The sequence below is a fragment of the Haemorhous mexicanus genome, chromosome 9 (assembly GCF_027477595.1).
Source record: "Haemorhous mexicanus isolate bHaeMex1 chromosome 9, bHaeMex1.pri, whole genome shotgun sequence".
Classification (NCBI taxonomy): Eukaryota; Metazoa; Chordata; class Aves; order Passeriformes; family Fringillidae; genus Haemorhous; species Haemorhous mexicanus.
The window spans coordinates 12,373,032-12,400,357 of NC_082349.1; the positions used below are offsets into that span (position 1 = coordinate 12,373,032).

A 27,326-nucleotide genomic window follows, 5' to 3' on the forward strand; every position below is an offset into this window, starting at 1 on the left:
CCTTAGGGGTCGTATCATTATTGCCTCATCTGGATGTGTTCTCATGGTATTTCTCCAGTAGAGAAATGGTCCAAGGAGCACTGTTAGCTCTACTTGACCCGGGAGATCGAGGGGACGTGTGTCTAGGGATGTGCCCAGCCGCATCCCTGACAGTATTGCTGGGGCTACTCCTTCCCGAGCTCCCAGCGTGCTGCTGAAGCGCGTAGTTGGGAAGAAGCGTTTGGAAAGTGAAGAGGCGAAGCGGTGCCTGAGGACAGATGTGGCCTCTTGGCTGCCCCATGAGTTGCTCCTGCTGTGGCCGCAGCCTGGCGCGCAGGAACTCGCTCTGCCTGGCTGGGGTGGCCCTGTCGCCCGTAGCTGTGATGTGACACGGCAGCCCGACTCTCCTCGCCGGAGACACCGCCGCAGGGACAGCGCGGACTGCGCCTCGCAGGACGGCGGAGCGAGGTGCGTGTGCCGCGCCCCGGGGCATCGGAACCGCGGCCCGACGGGGACAGGGGGCAGCGCCGCGGCCCCGGGACGGACCGGAGCAGGAGCCGGAGCGCGTCCCGGGGACGGCGGGCGGGGAGGGCGGACGGGAGGCCGGGTGGGAAGGCGGAGGGAGGGCGGGCGCGGGCGGCGCCGGCGGGAGGGGGGCTCGGCAGCGGTGGCGGCCGGCGGAGCTCCGCGCTGCGCTTCTCTCCGGCCCCGCGGGGCGAAGAGAACGTGAGCGGCGGCGGGGCCGGGACGGACACCGAGACCGGGGTAGGGAAGGAGCGGCGGGGCTGGCCCGGGCGAGCAGGCACGGTGGTACTTGTGCCCGGCGAGCCGGGCTCGCTCCGCCCCCGGTGGTGGCAACGCTTAAGGGAGAACGGGGCGGGGGGCGGGAGCGCCGCTGCTCCGGCACCGGGGCTGCCGCCGGTGTGTGCCCGCCGGTGCGTGCCCCCGGTGTGTGCCCGCCGGTCTATGCCCCCGGTGCGTGTCCGCGGAGCGCAAGGCTGGCGCGGGGAGCCGCGCGGTGCGGCTGCGGTGCGGCTCCGTCGGAGGAGTTCGCCGGCCGCGCTCCGCTGAGCGCTCCCGAGCCGCACAGCTGCCTCGGTCCGGCGTGCCCCGTTCCCGGTGTAGCTCTGGAACAGAGGGGCTTCAGCGGCAGTTTGTAATACGGGCTGTTAACGCCTGCTTTTTTTTTCTTTTTTTTCCTCCCTACTTTTTTTTTTTTTCCCCCATCCCTGCCTGGGAACGTTTTGGTGTTAGGAATGTCCTTGGAGTAGAGATGGGAGATAAAGTGTAAAGTAACTTGCAGAATTGGTTTCTGAATTACGGTGCGTCTAAAAACCAAGTTTGTGCTTCAGCGAGGGCACTGGGAACTTCAGGGTTTCGGTCCTGGTTAGGTTAAAGCTTTGAATCACGAATTTGTGGGAGTAGAATTGTTTAGAAGTGCTGAGACCTTGTTTTGAAAATAAATGTTTAAAAATGGAGTGTGATTATGATCTCAAAATGCTCCAGTTTCAGTATTTCACTTTTGACTGTGGCTGGGCTGGTTAAGTACTGTCATTCTTAGAGTTTGTTGCAAAAACATTTGTTCAGCTTAGTTTAACCAACAGAATTGTTTGTATTGTTTGCCTTACTATATGTACATAAGCATGATATAATGTATACATTATTTTGTATGTATTATGCATGCAGAAACTCTACATTTCCTGTAAGCTATATTTGCATTGTGTAATGCATGCCGATAATTGTTTTACCCTGTGAGTGATGAACTTAAAATGTGATGCCATATCACATCACTCAGAAAAGTGGAAAATTAGATTTGTACCGCAGACTGATATTATGGAATTTCTGCTTCAAGTGCCATTTGAACCGTGGTATGCCTTTTACAGCATTGTGTATATTTGTTTTTATAATTGCAGATGCCTTTTGATTGCAAGACTGCTGAAATGCTTTGAGGACTGCATCTCCTTTCCTAACCATGAACAGTTCAAAATCACCAGGGCTGGCTGGATTTGGAGTCTTGAAAAACACAACATGCCACACGGAGAAAAAGATTTCAGTTTTCTTCTCAATAATCTTCATGACGGTGGGAATTTTGTCCAACAGCCTTGCAATAGTAATTCTCATGAAGGCATACCAGAGATTCAGACAGAAATCAAAAGCCTCCTTTTTGCTCCTTGCCAGTGGTTTGGTTGTCACAGATCTCTTTGGTCACCTCATCAATGGAGCCATCGCAGTGTTTGTGTATGCATCAGATAAAGACTGGATTCGCTTTAACCAGTCCAACATTCTGTGCAGTGTTTTTGGCATCTGCATGGTTTTCTTTGGTTTGTGCCCACTCTTCCTGGGCAGTGTGATGGCTGTTGAACGGTGCATTGGAGTCACTAAGCCAATATTTCACTCTACAAAAATGACTTCTAGACATGTGAAAATGATGTTGACTATGGTATGTCTGTTTGCTGTTCTTATAGCTTTGCTGCCTATTCTTAGGTTTAGAGCCTACCAAATTCAAGCATCGAGGACCTGGTGCTTCTATAAAACAGAACATGTTGAGGACTGGGAAGACAGATTTTATCTCTTACTTTTTTCTTGCCTTGGGTTCCTGGCCCTTGCTATTTCATTCCTGTGCAATGCTGTCACAGGAATTACCCTCTTAAGAGTCAAATTTAAAAGTCAACAAAGACAAGGCAGATCTCATCATTTTGAAATGATCATTCAGCTCTTGGCTATAATGTGTGTTTCTTGCATTTGCTGGAGCCCATTCCTGGTAAGAGCATAATGTATTTGCCAATGTTTAATGCACATCACTGTATAAAAGTTATACTTTTTTGTCTCCAGGTTTTAAAGCACTTAAGTTGTGATAACAGCTCCACCCACTCAGTGATATAAGTTTTACAGCATATTGCCCATAATGTATGTACCTATGCATCTATAAAAAAACTGGTAGTTATTCTCCACTTCTGAACAATAATGCACTAAGCTAAATATGTAGTGATTGTGAGGACTGCATTTCCAGGGCTGTGGAGCAGACAGTGGTAGAAGAATCACGGCTAAAATAATTCATAACAAATATTCAGCTCTTCCAAAAATTCAGTGAAAACTAGGATTGGGAAGTCTTTTTACTCTGTACAGTGTAAATTTTTTTTTTATTTATGGCAGTCTCTTTGCTGTTATTTCAACAGTTTACTGCTACTTGTGAGCTTTGTTAGGGCAGATAACAGTTAAGAACCTAAAAATCCTGCCCTCCATTATCATGGTATTAAGGGCTTAGCTTTAGGGTCTGTTGAAAAACAGTGGTTGACAGTGGGTTGAAATCAACATTTGGTTTAGACCTAAGCAGGCTGGGTTTGTAGTGTGGACAGATGAGCAGCAGAGCTGCTATGGGGCTGTCTCTGCTGTGACTCCCAGAGGGTGACTGCTGGTAGTGCCTGCTCTGTCAGTGAGCAGGGTCAAAGGAGGTGGGATTGTGATATGGGGAAGAATTTGACAGCTCCAGCTCTATCATGGCATTAGAAAGCTGGTGTTAGCTTTGCCTCTTTTAGTGTAGCAAAATTGTCTGAAGGAATTTAGGTTTTTTGCTAGAGTTAGAGGGTTTAAAGCACAAGTAACATGGAATCTTAATTTCTTCCTTAGAAGCAGGGTCCTGTAGTTTTCCAGTGACATAAATGAGCAATTTTGGTTTGAGCTAACACAGACTAACATTTAAGTCTGAGATTTGTATCGGATCCGGCTATATTTCATCTGCTCACTGCCTGTGGTAGAGTGTGAAGTTACCTGAGTTAGTTAAAAATTAGATACTGGCACTAGCCTGGCTGCAGCAGTTTGGTATCTGGCAGGCAGCATTTAATTAATCCAGTATCGCAGGCTTGGAGGTGAACTATAGGTATGAATGTCTGCAATCACTGAAATGCACAAAAACTCTTTCAATTTTGTTCAAATAATGGAGAATTTTTTCAAGTCTTGCTCTGCAGCATAGTTTAAATTTGTGTTGGCTTCTGTCAGTGTCGTGGCTGTAGTGTATGGGAGCATTAACAAAGTTGTCAGAGCAGCAGAGCAAGTTTTGTAGGGAACTTCTTTACAGTTATTTCAGACACCATCTGAAGTTTGGGGCAAGCCACAGAATGGTTTTCAAAATTAGGATCTTATAGGATGACTTCACTTTCCATGAAAAAGCAGCATTATTATCCTCTGGTGACATTTATTTTCATTTAAATTAATTGTTCTTAAAAGCAGGGATTAATTTGGTTTTGCAAAACCCTTGGGTGTCAGAAGAGCTATAAACTTTTTTAGTTCAAAACGGACAGTTCATTTATTCAACAAATTAAGGAACACTAAATTGCAACTACTATAGTTGATTTTGTTATGCCATTCAGTTTTAATTATGATATATATTAAATGTATATAAAATTATAGTTTTAGAAATTGTGGCAATCTAATGAAATCACTACTGTTGTTAAAATATTTGACTTCATCTAAGTGGTTGTTGAAGATGAATTATTGATCTAGCGGGAATTTTTTTTCAGACCCTTTTTGGCATTGGTGTTTGCATCAGTTTATGGTGCAGACCAGTGAACAAGTTCTTGTTTAATTTTGGTCTTGGTATTTTTCGGGACTGGGTTGCAGAGGGAAGTTAGTTTACAAGGAATTCTGATTCATTGGGTGGCAAATCTGCTGGTGCTTTGTGATGCTTTGCCTCTGGATCTCTTTTGAAATGAGGTGCACCAAACTTACACCAAAATCAGCCTGGCATTATGGAAAATAGTTCTACATTGTGGACAAATTTAGGTTAGAAAGGAAAGGTTTAAAAATCAAAAAAAGTAGATGTAGTGTGGGATTAGATTCTTGGAACAAAGTTTCAAGGAAGTGAACAGTCAGTGTTTTAGCCAGAGAGTTTCAGTGGGAAATGCAATGGGACAGGGTCCTTTGTGGGTATGTCCTTTTGTAGCTGTTAGGATCATAGAGTTTATAGGAGTGAATTTGCTGATTTATTTACCCATTACTTGTTTTGATAGCAACAGAATACGAACAGAATTACAAGTGTGGTGTTAATTTAGTAAGTTTTTTGGCCTGCAGTAGAATAAAGTTTTGTCTGGAGCATACTGCTCATGTGCTACATTGAAGTGATCCAGGGTTTATCGAGTTACATGCTTTGTGGTTAACTGCTGATTCAAACCTTCTTGTCTGATACATCTGAAAGGTCCCAGGGCTTTTAATTTGTGAAAAGAGTGGTTTTTACATTCTATTATATAATCAGCATATACTAAAATAAGTATTCTTGACATAAATATGAGTAGGTGTTCAGAGGTGAAATTCTCTGGAAAAGGACATAAATACATGCTTGTTCTGTGTTCATTTGCTTCTTTAATTTTTTTTTCTCCAAGGTAAATCTAAAAGTCAGAATTTGAAGTCTAGTGTTTGAATTGTGAATTCTACCTATGTTTTCTGTCCCAAAGAGTATACAGGACAAAATGTTTCATGAGAGTCAATTGCCTCAAAGTAAACCAAAGTTACTAGAAACCAAACAAACTTCTGGAAAAGAAAGTGGAGGAAGGCAATGCGCTTTATACCACATATGGTTTGCAGATACAAGAGTTTGGGTTCAGTTGGTGTTGGGGGTGGTTAATTATTTATTTCCCTTCTGTTTTCAATCTAGTCTGCTATGTCCATTGACATATGTGTAGGGCTACCATAATCTAGTCTGTCCAATACTGTCATCCAACTGCAGATTTACTTCACTATTAGATTTTAAATTATTTTATTTTTTCCAAGTGGAGTTAATATTCAGACATTGTCACTGTCCTGTGGTAAAATGATTTTCAGATGTCATTAGAGTCACGAGACCCTGGACTGTCCTTTATGGTGTCTGGTGTGGAGCTGAACTTGACTTCTGCATCTGCTCAGGGATAGTGAAGTTTTTTCGATGCCTATTTATGTATGTGTGTAAATGTATTTATAGCTAACACTTAATATTATACATAGTAATACATAGTATTGTGATCAATCACCACCTCTGTCTTAAGATTCCTGAAGATATGGATGGAGTGTTTTTCAAAAGCAGAGCCCATGGCATGGCAATGTAGAACTCTCCCCATGCCTCTTGGACAATGACCGCCTTCTGATTTTTTTTTCCTTTGGATTTCTTTCCCAAAGCTCCATCTCATCTGTTTTTCAAAAATAAGCAACTTTTCCATGTTTTCTGCCACTGTGAGAGAACCTTCCCTTAATGAAGGATGAGAATGAGAGGTGCTCCCTGCTCCTTCCCTTATGGGGGAACACCGATGCTTTTTGAGGAGTTGAGAGCAGGAGAAAATTCACAAAAAAAAAGACCCAAAAAAGAGAAATTAATGAGTTTTATAATAATATATGTAATCAGTGCTTTGCAGAGGCACATTTGTCCTGACAGTCCAAATAATTTTGCTTTGTGATGGGTAATTCCAGGTAAATATGTTCTGAAGATACTAACTTCAGCTTCTCAGTTTTCTTCATCCTTGCGAGAGCCTTAGCCCTTTGCTAAGGGCATGCCAATTTTGCTGGATGAATTTGGTCCCTAGGGATTGGATTCCCAAAGCAAGTAGCTGGGCAGGAGCATTTGGTGACAAGCACCTCTGATGAAATACATTGTTATATAAAGCTGTTTTTTGGCTGTCACTTGATGTCTGGCGTGTCATGAAACAGCTTGGTTTGGAGCCGTGCTTGTATGAGCCAATTCTGACATCCCTGTGTCGTATTCTGTAGGGCTCAAGGGATAAACATATTATAAAATTTGGTTTTTTTGAGAAACAAAGAGAACTGTCTGTAACTATGGACAAGAGAGATTTATTTCAGAGTGAGTTTTTTACAGGAACAAATTACGATACGGAGAAATTTCTAATCTTTTTCATGTGTGAAACACAGCCTGAGAAAAATACTTTAACATTCAAGTTATTCTTGTTAAGATCTTTTTCCATGCAGTTAACTGATTAATTTCATTCCAGTTTTACCTCTCCTCTACTGCTGGAAATAGCCATTACTGTTTTTATTGGAAAGAACTCTGTTTATTTCATATGAATAAATCAACTGCTATTCAGTTGCTTTTTTTACTGCTTAGATTAATTTTTATCAGCCCCTTCTCTTTCCAATTTTTGTCTCCCTGAACTCACTCTTTTTCTTGTCCTCATGCAGTGGGGCTTGATGACTGCTTTTTGTGCACCTAGGGCTGTGATTTACTGAATCAGCTTGTGATTTACTGAATCACTCCAGCTCAGAGGCTGCAGGTGCTGGTCAGAGTGGTCCTGTCAGACAGTGTGCTCTGGAGCTGCTGAGAAGCTGATCTGCTAACAGGGAGGCTTTCACTGGAATGCCCTTACGCCATTCCAGACTGGCTGCTCCACCAGCTGTTTTGGGTGCAGAGCCAGGCTCAGGGCTGGAATCTACTGAAGGAGGTCAGTTTGTTGCAGGTTTTACACTAAGTAACTTCTGGGCCATGTCTTTGTGTCCAGTATAAGGTAGCTGGATGTACAAAGCAATCCTCTACATCTTGTTTGGGTGTTTTTGCATGTGTAGCCTTGTATACACTTTGTCAGGTGTTCATACCTGTGTTACTCTTGAAGTCTCTCCCTCCGCTCTTGTTTTCTGCCTTCTTTATTAAGGTGGCAGTTTAATTTCTGTTGCACTGCCTTATATGTGCAATGGGCATCATACATATGAGCTTGTTGCTTTATTAATGCTGTTTGTATGCCTTCATTGCTGGTTGTATTGTCCCTACAGCTTAAGAGTTACTAAAAAATTTATCCCTTGTGCTCTTGGAACTGGTGGTTTCTCAGAATCAGAAAGTGCAGCTGAGGAGAAGCAGGGAGATGTCCCAAGGTGCAGGTCTATGTGAGGACTCAGTTCTCATGTGGGGCTCTGCAGAAGTGTGTTATTATCCTACTATTAGTCAAAGCTGCAGTCACTGTGAGCTTCTTGTGCCTGCACAGGCACTGTCAACAGGGAGAGTGATCTTTTCTTTTGAAAAATAATAAATTAGGCTCTCAATTTCCACAGGTGTGTTTCGGAAGAGTGAAGAAGGAGATATGCTTAAATATGTTCAGCTAACCTTGCAGCTTTCAATGCTGTTTCAAGGCTTTCAGAGGGGAAAACAGCACTTACCTGTCCTTTTCACGGCTCAGATTTTAAAGAAGATAATCAGTGATAATTACTATGCTTGTGCTGGCTTTTGTCATTGAGTTCTTGCTGGAAGGTTTGTCTGCTGACACCTCATGAAGCCAGGATGCCTTGTCAGCAGAAGAGGTTTATGTGGGGTGTGGGAGCACCTCTCACCTGGCTGGGATAGGGCAGGTCTCCCGTGGGAGAGAGAAGTCCTGGGCACTGTCAGTCCATCCCTGAGGCTGGGTGCAAGCCCATGTTGGCAGCCCACTGCTGTCACAATGGCTTTAAATGAACCACTGTCATGGGGAAAGGCAAAAAAGCTTTTTGCCAGCAGCAGGCCGGCTGGATACACCTCTTTACCTCCAGCCTGCAGCATTGATACAGGGATAGTTGTTGACTGTATGTGGTTATCCGTGGAGGCAGTCAGCTTGTGGCAGATTTGTGCTCCCCTTGGGATGTCTTTCGCAGCTGCAGTGTGCCTGGATCTCTGGGCTTGGTGGTTTCCGAGATGCTAACCCTAGGCGTAACCCTAACCCTAACCCTAGGTAGGAAAAGCAGCCTAGGTTAAAGGGTGGTCTCTGGAAAAAGCCGTGGAGGCAGCCATCTAGTGGTAGTTTTCCACTGCCGTTGGGATGTCTTTAGCAGCAGCAGTGAGGCTGGAGCTCTAGGCTGTGAGGCTGGAGCTCTGAGACGCTAACCCTAGGTGTAACCCTAACCCTAACCCTAGGCAGGACAAGCAGCCTAGGGTTAGTGGTGCTTCTGAGGAAAAAGCCATGGAGGCAGCCATCTAGTGGCCCTTTTGTGCTCCCCTTGGGATGCCTTTCACAGCTGCAGTGCAAAATGCTCCCTAAGTTCCTCCAAAAAATAATTCTCGAGTTTGACTGTCTTTTTGAGCCCAATTAGAGAAAGGGCTCCCACTCTTCTCATGGTTCTTTGATTGCTTGCTGAGTTTCTCAATTGATCATTACCTCTGTGCAAATTCATGTATTGTTCTTGCTCAAGTTTCTCCTAGTATCTGATAACTCAAGGTTAAATTGCTGAATGATTACTGTCTTTGCTAATATTGTGTCCCAAATGATAATTTGAAATACATAACTCATTTTACAGGTTAAGAGGAAAGAGAACACTCATTTTTATTGAAGTTTTTGTTTGTCTCAAACAAAAGTTTCTTTCCAGCTTAGTTTCCCATGGAATAAGGTTTATTCAGCAGCTCAGACAATTTGAGTGTGCTGTTTTTGTCCCCAAGAAAATACTCCTGGAAGGAATTTGTATGTGTGGGCAGAGAGAGTAACAAAGTTTAATACAGTACATTTAAAAGTCCAATCCACCTGTTCAGATGTGTTTCTATGACACCTTTGGATTAGATGTTCACAGTATTGGTTGCAGAGAGCTCTCTTTAATTTTGTATTAAGTGGCACAGCTGCCTAATTCCACCAGGTTACATGGGAACTGGAATGCCATTAATTTTAGACTACACCTACCTAAAATGATACTGAATTTTAAAAGTACTATTTTGGTGTTCAGAATTGGTCTCTTCCTTTTGTCACTATTGTCATCTTTTTAGAGTACATAGAGATCTTACAGGCCTTCTCTTTTCTGAGAAACATGAATCATTTTAACAAAAATGTTTATAAGCATGGGCCAGGGTGTAGTTGATCATAGTGCTTAGAAAGTCTATAGTAATTGTGGCTATATTTGTAATTCAAGTGTTTTCCTCCCCCTCACAGAAGTCAGGGAGCTGAGATACTCTCAACAGGAAAGTGTGGAGAAGAAATGGCAGTAATGGTAGGAACCAGGGAAGGAAGGAGGGCTGAGATGGACATATTGCCCTTTACCAGAGGCTTCTGGGGAAGCATAAATAGAGTTTTTGTTATCTATGTTTACTTGTGCTGTTTGGAAAAATTTGCGTAAAGGCTTTTCTATTAATGCAGTTCCATCAGAATACAATAAGATTGTTTGTTTTGGAGAGAAAAAGTAGGGAAGGCAGGTTTCCAGTCATGTGAGAAAGTGGCATTTTCAGAATAATGTGCTTCTGGTTTTCTCTCATCATTATTTGCTTCTTGATTTTTAAATTTAGATGTTATATACAGAATTAAACTATGAGACACAATATTTTGTTTCAAATAGATATCAGTGACTTTCACAGAAAATGTGGATTAGTTTTATTTTTTTCAAAATAAGTTGCCATCTCAAGAAATCAAATTCTGAAAACTTTACCAAAATAAATTTGCCATTCATAACCTTTCCTTGCTTATTTCACTTGGTTAGATTCTGTGTTTGATATTAAAAAGTAAGTCAGTTTGACATTCATTCCATTGTTTGAGATAAGAGAATTCTTCCTGTTTCCTAGTTATTACACTTATTCAGGCATTTCTTACTTGAAAATGTCATACACTGCATAACCATCTTTGGAAAATGTCATACATGGCATAACCATTTTTGGATGGTTATTTTAGGAAAGCTGTCTTTCCTGACTATCGAAACACTTTAAATGGTAAAGTAGTTGCTGAAAAATCTCGGGGAGTAATACACTCACATGGAAAAACTCCAGAAGGTCCTTCATCCTCTCCAGTTTTAATGACAGACATCAGGTTGTAATACACATTTATGTATTCTGGGAGAGAATATTTATTATTATAATTATTATGGTGTTAATTCACAATCTGACGTGTGGCATGGTGCTTTGTAGCACAAGTTACTTGTGTCTCTAGTGCTGTAGAATTGGAGCATGTCTGAGAGGAATTGCTGAGTTGCAGTTTGGGTTGAGGCTCCCTGAGGATGGAGGTCCCCTGTGTTCCCACAGTGCAGAACCCAGCCCAGCTTCTGTGGGTGTGCTTTTGGAAGCAGCACTGCAGAGAGGGGTAACACACCAGGGCTGACACTGAAGTTTTAGCAGTCATGACTCTTTCTTTGGGATTCATTTTCGAATTGGGTGAGGTGACATAGATGAACAGTGCAGATGAATGAACTGGAGATGCTTTGGAGGCACTGCACCATCTCCCACTGTCCTGGACCTGTGTGCTGCCCCTCAGGAGGTTTGGGCTCCCAAAGTTACAGGAGTGGGGTAGGATGGAAAGGATGTAGTGAATCTTCTCTAGTAACCTCGTGGTGATTGGCATCAGGACATGAGTGGGGAGAAAGAGTCTTGTGCTGGGAGGGATGTGACCAGCTGTATTCCCATCTGCTTCACTGCATGGAAAGAGAGAAAGAGAAGCAGGAAGGAGTAAGTGGCAGCAGTTTCTTTTAGGATTTACAGTTCATTAGTGAATTGGAAATAAAATTGAGTCCACTTTTTACCAGGGGTGTGCATTTGCAGAAGTAATGAGGAATAAATCACCTTTAAATGGAGACTTGATTTTTCTCTTCCATGCTCCTCCTCAAAGGTGGTTGAGCTCAATAGGCCCTTGCAATTTATTTGCCAACATAAAAGAAAAAGGTAATTGCAAATTATGTATTTCAACTTGGTAGATATATTGCTAATTGATTACTCTTGGTATTTCTGGTCATAGCTGCTTAGCTTACTCCTTCAGAGTGACGCACAAAATAAGTCACTAACAAAGGTAATCTAAAAAGAATGACAGGAAAGCAATGCATTGTGTCTTCTTTTGCCTCCAGTCAGATTTCTTCAAACACTGCAGATCAGATAGTACTGAGTGATTAGGTGACTATGACTCCAGTCCATCTCCAACAAGGACAGGATCACCAGCAGAGGTTAAATAGAAATTAGGAAAACATCTCCTCGTTGGAAGGGTGACGAGGCCTTGGAATAGGCTGCCCCGGGAAGTGCTGGAATCACCATCCCTGGAAGTGTTCAAAAGGCATGTGGATGTGGTACTTGGGCAGATGGAAAAGGTTTTGTGGAAGGCATGGTGGTGCTGGGGTAATGGTTGGACTTGATGACTCTTCCAAGAGGTCTCTTCCAACTTTTTCAGCCTGTTCTATGGTTATGGACCTCTGCAGCTCCTCTTCCCCCAGGCTGCCTGTATATTGTCACTTTTTTCTTCATTCAGACAGTTCTCTTCCTCCCTAGTATCGTGTGTTATTTGGGATTCTTTCTTGGGATATTTGTAGGGTATTAGTGGGAGAAGTTCTGTCACTCCTAAACAAATTAAAATGTTTATTTAAGCATTAAAATATGATTTTTTTTTTCCAGACGGGTGTGAAAACCTGGAAAAGCAAAGCGACAACAGAGAAGTAATAGATAATTTCTAGGGTTTGAAGCTTTATCCAACTGACACTAATGGAAGAATAAATAAATCCCAAATAGTTATAGACCTTGCCTTCCTAAATACTTAAGTATGGTCCTTATTATACATTAGACATTAGATTAGATATTAGATGTACTTATTAGATATTAGACATACTCCGTTGTTTTCTGGTCCTTAAAATTGTCATGTAAAGCTTCTCTGGCATTGCTGGGTAAAGAATATTTTAATTCTATCTATAAAATAATTTTGTTTGTGCAAGAGGTTTTTTGATGTAGGCCTTGTTCTTAGGCAGGAACACATTCCTCATGCTGTGGAAACAGGCTTTCTTGTAGCTTCAAAAAATGTAGCTCAGGAAACAGGTTGTTTATTTGACTTTGGTATGGACGCTATGTCTTTTCATTATGAAGTGAGTCATCTTCTGTTTCCAGTGCTAGATTCTTTTCTATCCATATCCACAATGCTTTCCTTTCAAGTGAGTTATCAATTAAGCTGTGAGAGTAATTACATTGCTAGCTGGTTGAACTGAAGTATTTCTTACTTTGATCACAAGGAAAGGAGATAGAGGATTGTCAATCCAAGAAAGAAATATTTGGATTATTTAGGAGAAACAAAGAGGGGACCTCAAATTCAAGCCCAACATGAATTTATCCTACTGAAAAACTGCAAAATAGGTAGTGTCTAAGGAGCAAGCTGACAGAAAATAAAAACTTCACATTCACTTAATGTTTGCAAGTTCATGCACACAGCCCTGCCCCTGCCCTCTGGTTATGAGGCTTACTTTATAATTTCTTTCCTGTCAACTTCAGTGAGAAATTGCTTGGTCACAGACTAGGCTGTGTCTGAGAAGGAATATCAGAAAATATTTTTATTTGCTTTGTGAAAAATTTTGTGTTTCCCAGTTTTCTCTCTACGTTTTTGACTTTTCACACCTTTTTCACACCTCTGTAGCTTAACAATACCTTCAAAATGTTTATGCAGTTCCTTTTTAAGGGGGGCAACTAGTGAGCCAGTGGATCCGCTCTTAAATTTTAGTGGCATTATTATTTTATCACAGAAATATACATGAGAGAAAAGGAGACTCCATTATTCTGCTGCTACTTCTGAAGAGCTGATCCTGCCAAATTGTACATAAGGAGTTACTACGTATGCTCTTAAAAGTACCCTCTGGGCTCTAATGAGGTGGAAAGCTGGCTCATATATTTTGTTGTCTACAATACCTTTTTAAATTGGCATTTTTTAATAAAATCACTATGCTCAGTTAGAATTTAATTGCTAAGCTAAGTGATCATCTGGTATAGAAAAGTTGAAGATATAGTTAATGCTTTTCTTTTAGAAAGGGAAAGAAAAACATTAGAGGAAAAACATGCAGATCTAGAACATAAAAGCATTATGTGGCATAAATAGAGCAGTGTGTGTACTAATATTTTGATGGCAGAAGTGGTGCACTGCATATTGTTCTTGGAAGCTCTTGTTTTTAAACTGACTTGCAGAATTACATAAAAAAACGAGCATACTCAGCTTTGTTGCAACAAATGCTTGGCTTGTGTACTGCAAGATCAATATAGCAATGGTACAGGCAATTTGCTGTCAGTGTTTCTTTTTTAACAGCTCTGCTTGGGAGATATAAAAGGGTACATAAAATATGAAGATACATACATTTTTATTTCTTTCTCACACTATTTTGCAAATTTATTTTCTTAAGGTCTGTGTTTATGGAGTGCTACAAAATGTCATCCTCTTAAGATCCCTTGCCTGTTAGACTGCTTTTGTAAAATGAAAAGTAAAAGTTCAAAAAACTCTGGAAATTCAGAATAAGTGTATATTTTTTGTTTCAGTGGATTGGGACATAATCAGTAAAGTTCTGCCCTGAAACCTCTGTGGTTTAGAAGAAGGGGATTTGCACCTCAGGGTTCGACCTAGGCAATAGTGACCAAAGAGAAGTGTTCTGCAAATACTGAAAAATCCATGGACTTCCTTCCATTAATGGAAATCCTCAGAATGGCTTGTAAGGAAACCCAAAGGAAGAGGCTTGGGAGGGTCTCCATTCCCACAGGGATGTGGAGTCTGAGGGCTGAGCTGCAGAAGACAAGAATTTCCGATATTTGTCTGTCCTGCTTTCCATGTCAATCTCTTGGTGACTGGGTTTTATCCAGTTTCCTGAAGTCAAGGATAGAACCTGGGTTTAGAGCCTGTGAGGTAAATGCATCAAAGTCTCACTTTTGTCTTATTTCTTAACTAACTCTAAGGTCAGCTGCTTGTTTTGACTGGCTGTCCTTGAGTACTAACAGGAGTGTGACTAAGCAGCACAGCCTTTGAGCCTGTTGGTTGTTCTTGTGTAGATCCAATTGGAAGGAAAATTAAATTAGTGCTGTTTATGTTTTGAGAGTGGTGTGAAGCCTTGGAGCTATTTTTTTGTTTATTGCCCTGAGCTTTGTCCTTAAGGGAAATGTTAATTCTCTGATGCTGTCTGCTAGCTGCAGAACTGAAGGAGTCAACAATTTCAAAATGTTTAAAAAAATTTTCCATCAGACTTTCAGACTTTCTGGATCTTGCAAAGTGAGCTTTGGTTTTAATGAAGTTTAATATTGGACAAAAAGTATGTAGAACTTTAATGCATTGTGTCAAGTCTTTCCTTGACACAAATCTGATTTCTCTTTCTGTATTTTTAGGAGCACTGAATCTTCAGGTCCTTTCTTAAACCAGCAAAGACAAGTATGAGTCAGAGTTACTTTATATCTTTCAAGCAGGTACCCTTGGTTAAAAAAAAAAAATTGCATTTGAAGTTATGCTTTTATAGTACCTTTTATAAAGAAAGTTTGAATTGCAATAGTTACACATGTGATTTTTTATTTTTAATTTTTTTATTTTTTTTTTGCAAACCAGGGAGACATACTACAGCTGTCTTCATATAAACAGTGTATAAATCAGCAGAGTGCTACTTGGATTCTTACTTTTCTAAATATGTTAGAAAATGCCATGAGTTACGTGTATTATTTACCAGCTGGGGATTAATTTTTTGAGTCATGCTGCTGAATCTGCATGAAAATTAACTTCAGTTGTGGAGACCAAAGGTGATTAGATATGATGCAATAGTGTTGCCTCTTCCCACTTGGGTGCTGCTGCCTACAGAGAACAGAATTCCTTTGTCATACCAGCCTGGTGGACCTGCAGGGAAAGGAAAAAAGGGTTTGAATGGGTTCCCTGACTTTGAACCAAGTATTGACCTCTGATACTCAAATAAGAATAATTGAAATGTTCTTTTTGTACCCGTGGAGGTGGTCCCGCTTTCAAAAGTCCACTTGGCACTGTACCAAGTTCTGGTGGCAATTTCTGAGCTGATGACTTGAACCATTTCAGTGACATGAATTTCTCACACCCAGGGAGAAAAATCCAGACTGTCTGTGTGTTTTGCTTCAATGAAATCCTTTATTAAACAGCTGGTAGTGTAGTATCCTTTTTATAAGCTATGGTTTCAAACTGACTTTGGAACAGTATTTTAAGAATTCAAATTTAAATAAATAGACTATGAAAATGTGAGAGAAATAATAATTTATATTAACTTCATTCCATTCCACCCCTCTTCCACTGAAGTTTATGTCTTGTTCTAGAAATCAGTAGATGATTTTAGGAAGGTTCCAGAACAAAGTGTCCTCTCTGCACAGTTGCTTGCAGTTTTCTTACATGATTTTTCTGAGATGTGATGAGCCCCCAGAACAGGGCAGTCTCTTTGGAGGAGTGAGAATCTCTCTCACTTCATACTCCAAGTGATGGCAACATGTCCTGCTGCTCTGCCACAAGTGCTTAAACGTAAAAATACTTGTGCTCAGGGCTGCAGTGAGATTCTCAGTCTTACTCCATTTCTGTATGGAAATCTTGGCCTCTCAAAACTTCAAAAAGCTTTTATATTAGTTTTAGAGATATAAGAAAGAAAATATTTTTTATTTTCTGCATAGTACTCCCAAATAATGTTAGTAATATGGTTAGGAAAACCTTATAAAATTTGTAGATAATTAGATTTTATCTTGTTATTTCTAATCCAGGGACCTGAAGCTGAGTTAATTACATGTGTGTCTGTGTACAGAAGCTCTACTTGCTCTGTGTGAATTTAGATAGATTATTTTTTTGTATGTCTGATGTTCAGAAGAGGCAACATAAATGTTCTGGATGAAGCTTCTCCAAGTCAGAATCCATAGATTATGTATCAGTTTTCTTTGTTGTCCTGATTTACTCCCTGCAAATCCATAATCAAAGCAGAAGTCATTTATGTTGAACAGCAAATTAATAGATTCACTTAGAGGTGATTACTTCTAAATGCAAATTACTTCTAAATGCAAACACTTCTCACAATTGTTCTAGGTAACATGAGAAAATAAGTTTTACAAAGTCTATATGGAGCTATTTTTCCTTATTAGCAACATCTGGTGCTTTTTTTTCTGGACGTGAAATTGCATTGGATTTGGCATTTATTAACTTCAGAGAATGTGAGAGAGGAACATCAAATCAATTTTTAAGTACATCAGATCAGTGGCTTGTATGTCTGTATGAAGTCAAACATGCTGAGTGGGATAAGGACGCTGGTCTGTGAGCTCTGTTGAGCTGTCATTTGCTGCCCAGTCCTGTTTGCAGAGTTAGGAGTATTCTGTCTGAGTTTGCCTTGTGGTATTGGACCTCTAATAAATAAAATGTAGACAGTCCTGAAAAACATCCCATGTGAAGCCAAAGGAGCTGTTCAAGGTTGGGTGGGCTGCTGATGTCAGAGAGGAATGTGCCCAGTGGTTGTGGGTGAAAAGCAGATTCAGGGAACTGGCTTGTGTTTGTGTTGGCTTGGTGCTGAGACATTCCTCCTCCTCCCCCCACCAGTTCCCGGCTGTGTTCCTGCCAGTTCTACCAACTTCCCTAGCAATGTTCCTGGGGGCTTCCTTTGCTGCTCCCATAGAAGCCATACAGAAACACTCCATCAAATGCTTCATCAAAGCAAGTTCAGTGTCCTTTCATGTGTTCACTTTGTGCCTTTCAAGCTTATACTCAGATGTAGCGACCTGCAAGTTATAGGTATGGTCTGGAAATACAGAGAAGCATTTAAAAATAAGTAAAATAGGTTTGCTGGGATGTTGAGCTTTAGGTTTCTTTCTTAATTCATTATTTTTTAGTTTTTCTGTTGAGGTTCTTTTCAGTGCATCTTTTTGAAACTACAACCCTGCACATGGACAGCCTGACCCTACTTCTCATTGCCCAATAAATTAGTGTACTCAGAGCATCAGTTGTAAAATATCCTGTTTCTTAGTTAAATAACTGCAGTGCTTTAAAGGCTTTGGAACAAAAAGCCTTACAGTGTTTCATCGTTCTGCCAAAAAAGTCTTCATGTGGTTTTAACATTAATAACAGGGAGAGATAATTTACCATCTTCTGGCAGATTCCTGGCTTGGCAGATCAGGCTTTCCTCACACAGGAACTCAGGTTACAAACACCCAGTGGCAGCCAGCCTGTAAAGGAGGTATCTGCAGGGCAGGAGTCCCAGTGGCCTGAGTTTCCCTGGGGCTGTGTGCCTGCAGAGCAGGGGGGCCAGAGTCACACCTTGCTGGGCTGGTGTGGCCCTTGGGTATCCTCTGCCAGATGCTGCCCTGCTGAGCTGGTCTGGAATTCCTCCATGTGGATTTATTGGCTCTGTTAGTGTTGTTGCTGGTAGAAGTCTGTCCATGTGTAGCATTTCCAGAGGTGAATGAAACCTTCTGTTTCTCCACTGACAAGTGGCTTTTGTCACCATGGTTTAAATTTTCCTACAGACCTCTAAATCCTCTGGTGTAAATAAATTGTGTTCTGCTGCAGCATAAAAAAATGCGAATCTTCTTGTTGAAGTCAAGGTACTGTGTTCCTTATGAAGCCTTTAATTAGGAAAATGGGGAAAAATAAATAGCTGTTACAGAAACGTGCTGACCTACTAGTGGATTCTGTCCTTGAGAAAATCCATTTCTGGAACAGTCTTGGCATGCTTTGTTAGATCAAATTCTGGATTAAGTTTTTACTTGTTGCTCAGATCAATCCCTCGTTTTGGAAGGTGTTCCCTGGCTGGTTGCCATCCTCTGCTTAAAGTTCAGCAGAAGTAATTTAGGAGAGGCACATGTATATGCTTTGTAAAACATTAGAGGGTTTCTAGGATGATAAATCTTTTGTGCCTGAAAGTATTTACATTGCAGTTTGGGATGCTCTGCTGCTGTGAATGTGTGAAGATTAGAGACAATGTTGAAACAATTTTACTCATTTACATGCTCTCTTTTTATGTTTTTTAATGTACAGTTTTCAAATACTTGATTTTCAGGTTGTTTAAATGTGTGTTTAAATGTGTGTTTTTTGATGCATAACTCTGAAATATTGCCCTTTGTCAGGTGACCATGGCCAGAATTGGGATGTGGGAAAGCCGCTCGGAGGACACGTGTGAGACGCTCCTGTTCGCTCTCCGCATGGCCACGTGGAACCAGATCCTGGACCCCTGGGTGTACATCCTGCTCCGCAAGGCTGTCCTCAGGAACCTCTACAAGATCACCAGTGGGTGTTGCGGTGTGCACGTCATAAACTTACACGTGTGGGAGCTCAGCTCCATCAAGAATTCCCTGAAGGTTGCAGCAATATCAGAGTCACCAGGAAGTTCCAAACAGGTAAACCTCCAGCCTCTCAACTCCATGGGACAATAAAGTTTAACTCACTCTATGAAGAGATGATGGAGGCAACGCTCCTACATGGGCAGTACTTAAAAATGAGTTCCAAGGCTCAGTGGTTTGGCATTTGTTTTAAATTGTGAGTGGTTTGCTATTGTTGCTTACCAGTTTGATAGTGCTACTCCAAAAGATGCCTTTGAATGTTTTAATTCACTTTAGTACATGGAAGGGAAAAAATATGGATGATTTAACATTCCAATACCAGTTTTGGAAGGGATGTATTCTAAAGTGAAGAGGGCTCCTTATAACACTCCCCACCAAACCTTTCACCTTAACAGGCTTTTTAAAAGTGCAGAAATGATCTCCAGGGTGATTTTTAAAAGGGGTGGATTTTTTTCTACCAGAGATGCCCTCAAATCCTTTTCAGAGTCTCTGTTTTCTAGAATAAAGTCAAGCATCCTTTCCATAAGGTTATTCTGTGCTTCTAGGCATTGAATTTACCAATTGTATATATAAAAGACATGTTACTTATGCCCAGTTTACTGAATGACCCACTGTGCTTGGTTCATTGACTTGATCTCTTAATTATTTACTGTTCCATGAATTTTTGGGAGAGCTGTGAACTCTGCATCAATGTTAGCGTTCCTTTCAAATCACTGACAAAACCTGAGGTTCCCTTTGGGAACAGAGAAGCAGATGAGCTCAGCTTCCTTAGAGTTATGTTTTGAGGTGTATTGGTGAGCTTTTAGTCCTTCCAGCAAATTCTGTTGAAACTAACAAGCATAAAGCAGTGGTTAGTCTGTGAAACAGTAGTTTCCCCCTCCCTCCCTCCCTGAAGGATGATTCTGGAGGGGTTCCCCTGGTGCATGTACTGAAATACCTGTGTGGTACCTCTGCTTCCTTTGTAAAAGGTCACAAATGTGCTGTGAACATGTGTGTGACCGAATGAGCACCTCTGCAGGGAACTGCTTTGGGAGCAGGGTTTAGTTTGTGAGAGCAAACTGAAGGCTCAGATTTTGCAGGGCCTGTGTCTGAAGAGCTGAGAGCATTCAGTAACTTGAAGGTACCAGAAAATTTTCAGGACAGCTTCACACAGAAGGCCCTTCACCTTTAATGCTGCTAAAAGAAGCTTTGGTTTTTGTGACTGTATGCTGTTCAGAAGCCAAAAATGAGAGATATTGTTTTAAGATAGGTCTGTGTTATTTTTACCTACTTCAAATAACTACGTTAGTGAAGTGTTGGTGTATTTGAACAAAGCACTTAAAAACAGATTCGCTAAGAAGACAGTCTGAGGGACCAAAACTATTCACAAAGTACAAATTCATATTGTATGTGAGAATAGTTTGTAAGTCAGAAAATAAAAACCCAAAAGGTTTAAATTTTTCTTTTTTATTATTATTATTTTTTAAAGCTATTTCCTTTTTGTTTTAAAAAGGTTGAAAAATAAGTGGGTTAAATAACCCTGTACTGAAATGGCTTTATTTACCCTAAAGAATTTCTGTGTGTGATTTTTTTTTCTCAGTCATAGGGCTGATAAATGGTGGACAGATTTGATGCTGGTATAAGTTCTGCACTATTGCTTCATGTGAGTTCTGCTGAAATCTGGAAGCATTCAGTCAGTGCTCAACGTGGCTTTTTCATTTCATAGAATGTGATGTCAGTGTATCTGTTGACATAAATTATTTGTTCCCTATGGAAGATTGTTGTTTTAGCAGCTGCAAAATAGTGTTGGTCTGTAAATTGTTGAGATATTTGATTGGTGAATGAAGCTTGAAAATGTTCCATTTTGTTGTGTGAATAAATAAATGTAGCTTGTGTTGTTCACTCTGGTTGGCTTGTAAAACAACAGAGCAAAGTTTATATGTATATGTGATTTCTTATATTTTGTGTACTGATACACATTGAATGTAAATTGCAAAGCCTCATTAAAGTAACCAAACCGTATCCTGAGAGTTAAGGTGTTTTTGTGTAACCAAAAAGATGATCCTGAGTTATTAAAAATAATCCTTATGACAAAAAACATCCCACTGGATTCAAGCGAACCACTACCATTCCTGTGTGTGTGAAGGCAGAGAGGAGGGCAGTGGGAATTCAGGTAAGAGGTAGCAGTGCTTGCACATGGCCTGGGCAGCTGGTGGTCTGAGGATGTTCTGATGACCCATGCTTAGAAAATGCAAATAAAAGTGGAACTGAGGCAGTTTGATGCTTGGGATGAAAGTGTTTTAATCCAAGTGTCTGCCTGTGTTTCACATAAACTATGAATCCTGAAAAAACATGAGTTTTGCTGTTGCTGTTTTGCCTTGCTCAGTGATGTGATAGCCTGCAGAACCAGCTCAGGATACAGTCACCCAAGGACCTGTTACCGCTGAAAGAGATTGGATTATCATTTCATTTCATTTCATCTCTCAGAAGAGCCAGCAACGTGCTGTGTTGTATGATTAGCAAGTTATATGTTTTATGGAATATGAGATTATTAAAAAAACAGTGGGATGGCTTCACATTAGGATCTGAGTATTGCCCAGGCAGGGAGCAAAGGACAGCCTGCTTAGGGATGTGCTGATGGTCTCTTCAGAAGTTGGCTAAGGATGCGAACAGTCATGAGCTGCCTGTTTACTGCTGGCAATAATTAGTGCCTCCAGAGCAGGCAGGGGCAATAAGTGCTCTGGTGGGAAGAAAGTGAATCTCATTTCTGACTAATGACTGAGGAAATCCTCAGGGTGGGAGAATATTTTAATCTAATTGGGATTTTAAGCAACAGCAGGCTATATAAGGAAGCACTTCCAATACCCTTTGGCCATCAGCTTGTATTGAGGGTGTATCTCAGGTGGAAATTATTGCACATTTAAGCTGCGCTGATTAATTCAATAACAACATGCTTTGTATTCTCATAAAAATGACTATTTATAGGTGTGTTGCTTCTTAGCAATGGCTGCAGCAATGTGGTGAGTGGTGGTGACAGGTATTTTGTGTCTCACAGGTTGTTGTCTCAGACACTGGAGCTGAGCAAACAATGGTTAAAATACCATATTTTCTTCTCTGCATGGAACAGCCATATCACAACTTGCTTTCTGGTGACCATTAATGCATCCAGTTGGATAATTTGGAGGGAGACCTTCTTATGTTCTAAATAGATCAATTCAGATTATCAAGTAAAACTGCTCTCCCTACACCAAAATGTTTGCTGTTGATTTTACTCAGTTGTTTTGGGACCCCATGCCCTCGTTGGGAGGAGGTCAGGCTAGTGAGCAGGACCTACACTTGCTTATCAGTAGAGATTCTTTAACTGATACTTTCTTCAGGCTTTTCCAAGCTTTCCAGGTTATTTTTAAGTCTCTTTTTTTTTTTTTTTTTTGGTGAAGGCTGAAAAGCAATGACTGTTGCAGGTGTTTACCATCTGTTATTGGTTTATCCTTGGTAAGTAGTAATCCATACTTTTTCTGTTTTCCAGTTCACTTTAACAGTGAAAGCAAAGCATGTTTGCAGTCTGACCCTTTTGTGGCTGATGCTCTGCTTTTGTGCAGATGGATGCAATACACATATGTGGTCCACAATTTCTGGCTCAAGTGTCTCGATTGCTGTCCCTGAGTCCAAAGTTCTTCGGTTTGGGATTTTTTTGTTCCCTTAAGGGTTACCATAGGAAAAAGTTCCATCTGGCTCCGGAGAAATGCAGAAGTGATTTATGTTTAGAAGTGGTAGGCAGTGCAGTCAAGGAACAGATCTGCTGGTGGAAAACGGGATTGTGCAAGCCCTAATCCATCAGGTCTTACTCAGTACAATTTATTCATAAGAATCAGAAAACAAACAAACATAATATTTGCAGCATTGCAAGTTACAGGAAGAATTAATAACACAAAAATGCCAAAGGTTGAGTCAATCCCAATTGCTTGCTGTAATAGATCTGACCCTCCTCTTGTGGGGAAAAGCTTCCTGTAAACTCTTCTGGAACTCCAAGTGATGATGCTTTCAGAACAAATTCACTTGCCCCTTTCTACTGCCTCCTGTAAACAAAATTATGTCTGAAGTGATTGGACAATGGTTAAATATTAAAAATATAATTTCAAATGAAATTTCAAAATTTGTTTATAATTAGGATAAGTTAAAGAGTGACATAGATATATGAAAGACGGTTTCTTAGCAACACATTCATGGAGTCTTTAAAAAAAGGTCTATGGCTGCAGGAATATAAACATGTAACGATCTAGCTGTTTAATTTCAGCACCATGGTTGCAAAATAAATACTTTCTACAAAAGTTTACGAAAATAAATCCATTTCAGTTTTTTTTAAAAACAACCTTACTTTCAGTAGAAGGTTAGCAAGTCAAAATACTTGAGGCAAAAAATTGTTACAGTAAAACATCTCTACCAAGCAGCTACCCTTCCCAGCAATATTTATGTGTGTATCTAATTTCTTCTGAAGGCAGCAGCAGAAAATTACTTTGAATTCAGTTGAAATTCATAAAAAACATATTTGTAATCTGAAACAATTTCTTCTTTGGAGTGCATCTTTCAGTCCTATTTTCACTTCAGACATTCTGAAGGCAGAGCTGTTGGAAGTGAGGGCTCTAGTAGGGGATGTAGAACAGTCCATGCCAAAGCAGCCTGGTAGCCTAGAGTGGAACTTCAGCAATGACTCTTGGACAGGTGAGAAAGTCTGCGTTTAATTTCAGGATTCAGATTTATTTTTATAATTCCTGAAAAGCAGAGACTTCCAATAATTTCTAGGATACCTTTTATGCATGAAGTTCCCCGGATGCCTGAAACACTATGTGCTGTCTGCTGCTCCTGGTCTGTGTGACACAGGCTCAAGAGGAAGATGAAGAAGACAGAACTTTAATCCATGATTGCCTGGAACAATTCAACCCCTGCTTTCTAAAATGGTAATTTGGCATTTTTTCATCTCTGTTGAAGATATTCTGTTTTGTCTTTAAACTGAAAGAAGGAAGATTTAGATTAGATATTGGGCAGAAATTCTTTCCTGTGAGGGTGGTGAGGCACTAGCACAGTCGCCCAGTGAAAATGTGGGTGCCCCATCCCTGGAAGAGTTCAAGATCAGATTGGGTAGGGCTCTGAGCCACCTGGTTTAGTGGAAAGTTATTTTCTGTTTCTTGCATGAATTCTCAGCCATGTGTCCCAAATCAGACCTGTCATGAGTACAGCTAATTCCAATCTGTGTTTGTGGCTGGTATGACAGAATTTATTGTTGCTGTGCTTACTTTTCTTACTTGTGCCTTCTGACAAAGTCTTTGGTGCACTCTGTATTTCTGGTAAGTTTTTTGTGGTTACTCTTCTTGCAGCTGTGTTGCCTGCAACTGTGGGACTTCAGCAGCAATCCCCTCTAGTTTCAACCTTGAGCAGTCCAAACCAAATAACCTCTTTGACTGCACATCCTGAAACATTTAACAGTGCACATTATTGTTGCTCCTTTATTGTTTTACGTCATCTCCTAGAAGAGAATGGTCACTTTTATGAGGATGTGAGGGCAGTATCAAATTTTAAACAACGTAAAATAAAATATCTCCTTCAGATTTGTCTCCTCCAAATGCACTGAAGTGTTACATGATTTTTTTGTGAATATTTTTAACCTGGAGACACTTTTTATGGCTGTACTGCAGTCCATAGAATCAGAAACCTGCAGACTAATAGGATATGGAAGAACAACGGTAAAAGTTTTTTGGGGAAAAGCTGAAATGAAAAACCGCTCATTTTCTTTCTGAGTAATTTTGAAAATAGTCAAAGGTGTTTGAATGTTACATATAGCACCTTACTGTTCCTCTGCCTCCCTCATTTACAGCCATCATGCAAGGACTTGCGTTGTGCTAATGGTGAGGATTCTCGAGATATGTAGCAAAATCTCCAAGAAAGAAATGCTATCACTTTTAAAGTAAAATTACTTTGTTAAAAAAGTAATTACAAACTGCATAGGTCACGGCAGCTCATTGTTCTCTACTGCTGTCTGTTTGAGGAGCCAAGTCAAAGCAGCTCCAGGGTGTGCTTGGTGTGGCAGAGCCACAGGCCCCTGGCACCTCTTGGGGAGCCCATCCTGTGGGAGTTGGGAGGAACTAATGGCTGGAAGGAAGGAGAGTAGTCTGGATGATTTAACCTGCAAAGCTGGACAGAAATATCAGTCTTTGTACATTAATCTTCTCCTCAAGGAATCATTAATCCACTTGAGGGAGAGACTAATGCTTGCTGTGGTGTTTTACTGGTTCAGTTCCATGGAAGCAATAAAACAATTTTTCAGTATTTGCAATGTTTAGTATTACATTTTGTGTGGTTTGCCTACTGCAAAGCTATTCCTCTTGTAACCACTGTCAGAGTTCACATTGACTTTGATGGAATGGTTTTCATTTCTAGAAGATTTGACAGAGCTGTAGTAAAGCATTCACTGCTTGAAGAAATACTGATACATTTTGAAATTACTTCCTTCTAGCAGATAATTTACACCTTGACACAAGATAATTCTACAAAATATCACTCACTGCTTCATTTCACTCCCAAATACATGTTCACATTTCACCATGTTTGGTTGGTGGCTTTCTGCTTCCATAAGAGTCATCTTGGACAAAAGCTTATTTCCCAAGAAGCAGTTTCCATGCTTTCAGTGATCTGAAGGGAGTGCATTATATGATTTGCAAATACATAGAGAACAACCGGGTTTCTCCCCAGAGCCTTTCCAAGCTATTTCAAAAAGTTTTGATTTCAAAGAAAGTAAAAAAAAATAAAACCTGCCAAGTGAAAATGTGCATCACTCATACTTAAAAAGTTACTTTTGTTCTTAAAACACTTCAGGTCATCAAGCATGAACTCGGCCTTTTGTTATAATTGAGCAGGGGTGGTTCTTCCAACTTGAGTGGTTCTTCTTTATTAAGATTATCTAACTCACTGTAACTAATTTTAGAAGATGATATTTTTATCAAGGCAAAATGCATAGTTGTTGCAGGGATATCCCAATAATGAACAATCATGTACTGTGTCAAAAAGCTGTACTCATTTTTGGTCAGCAGTTTGTGCTGCGTACTGTCATGCTAGTGCTGAAATGTCAGCAGTTCGTGATAAATGGTCTGAGTTTAGGGTGGTAATCTGCAGAAAAATATCATCCTGAGTCAAAGCCTTGGTAAGGTCATATGTGAGTGCTGGTGGCTCCTGCCAGTGAGTAATTAGTGTTGTAAGGTCATGCTTACCATGTTTTGTTTACTTCATTTTTCTTTCTCAGATATAAAAGTTAGAAATGCCATTTTAATTTTAGAGCTGTGAATAACAGGAGACTCAGCTCAGGATGTATATGTCTGTGCACCATGTTTTCCAAAGAAATACAGAATTACAATAAATTTGTTTTGTAAAGGTTTAGCAATGAAATAGATTAGGAGTTGCCAGGGATATTCAAGGTAATTATTTGCATGCCTTTTTTTTATCTTTGTACATAGGAAAGGCTTAGGAAATGTAAATCAAATGAAGAATCATGTCATACTATTGAAAATACATGTCTAAGTCAGATCTCAGTGCTAGTGTGAGACTTGGATCCTGGATAAGTTAATTGTAAGTGAGATCACAGAACATCTGGAAAAATCCTGGATGACAAAACCGAGCCAATAAGACTTCATAGAATATTTTTTTAAAAAATAGTAAAACATTTCATTTGAAATACAGTTCTGTAAGAACCTGCTACCCAGAGGGCAGCACTAATAATGTACTCATTCCTCAGGGAGACTGAGGCCACTTGAGAGTAATAACTAATTATAAATGTTCCTACTTACCTCAAGTCTTACTGACTATGTGCAGTCAGAACAAAGGAGTTTCTCAAACAAGCCTGTGTGGAAGGTAGGGACAGCTCTTGGGAGCAGATCAGGGATTCCTTATTTGCTTGAGGCACTTGGTTTTCCTGCCCCAGATGACTTAATAAAATCATCCTGCAATGTGGTCAGTACTTTCTTGTCAAGGAGTTCAGCTAGACTGTAACAATGTCAGAAAGAGGGAGTACACATGAGTAAAAAGTCTGCAAAAATTCAAGGGACATTAACATTTTCTGTGGAAAGTACTACTGCAACTTTTGTAAATTTGAAGGGAAATTAAAGAAAATCTGGGTGATTTTGTGCTGGTATTTCTTCTGTTATGCTCTACCTGATAGGAGAGAAATATTTTTTCATTTCATTTGTTATGAAAGTGGGACTCCTTTCTGAGGAGACGTCAGGTTCTATAAAACCACATATAGTAACAATGCCCCTTCAAATTAAGATTTATTAAATGCAAATGTTGACCAATTGGGGCTGAATCAATTGTTTTTACTCACATGAAAAAAAAAAAAAGTATTGTTAATTATAACCTTCTACAGAAGAAACTACCACAAAAGCAATCCATTAGAAAGAGG

At 40.4% G+C, this 27,326-nt stretch overlaps 1 protein-coding gene across 4 annotated transcripts; it reads left to right on the forward strand.

Annotated features, from left to right (window-relative positions):
- The first annotated feature begins 300 nt into the window (after nt 1-300).
- Nucleotides 301-20,905, forward strand: PTGFR (prostaglandin F receptor). Of its 4 annotated transcripts, none has more exons than XM_059854089.1 (3): nt 301-447; nt 1,893-2,740; nt 18,692-20,905. In XM_059854089.1, the coding sequence occupies exons 2-3, from the start codon at nt 1,952-1,954 to the stop codon at nt 18,995-18,997; spliced, it is 1,095 nt and encodes a 364-aa protein (XP_059710072.1). In that variant the 5' UTR covers nt 301-447; nt 1,893-1,951; the 3' UTR covers nt 18,998-20,905. The 4 variants fall into 4 exon arrangements, with proteins under 4 accessions (XP_059710072.1, XP_059710071.1, XP_059710070.1 ...); XM_059854088.1 differs by lacking the exon at nt 301-447 and adding an exon at nt 622-744; XM_059854087.1 differs by lacking the exon at nt 301-447 and adding an exon at nt 896-1,301.
- The last annotated feature ends 6,421 nt before the right edge of the window (nt 20,906-27,326 follow it).

Coding starts and splice junctions, on each gene's coding strand:
- PTGFR (XM_059854089.1), top strand. CDS start 1,952: ATGAACAGTTCAAAATCACCAGGGCTGGCTGGATTTGGAGTCTTGAAA. Junction 2,741..18,691: donor TTTGCTGGAGCCCATTCCTG/GTAAGAGCATAA, acceptor GCCCTTTGTCAG/GTGACCATGGCCAGAATTGG.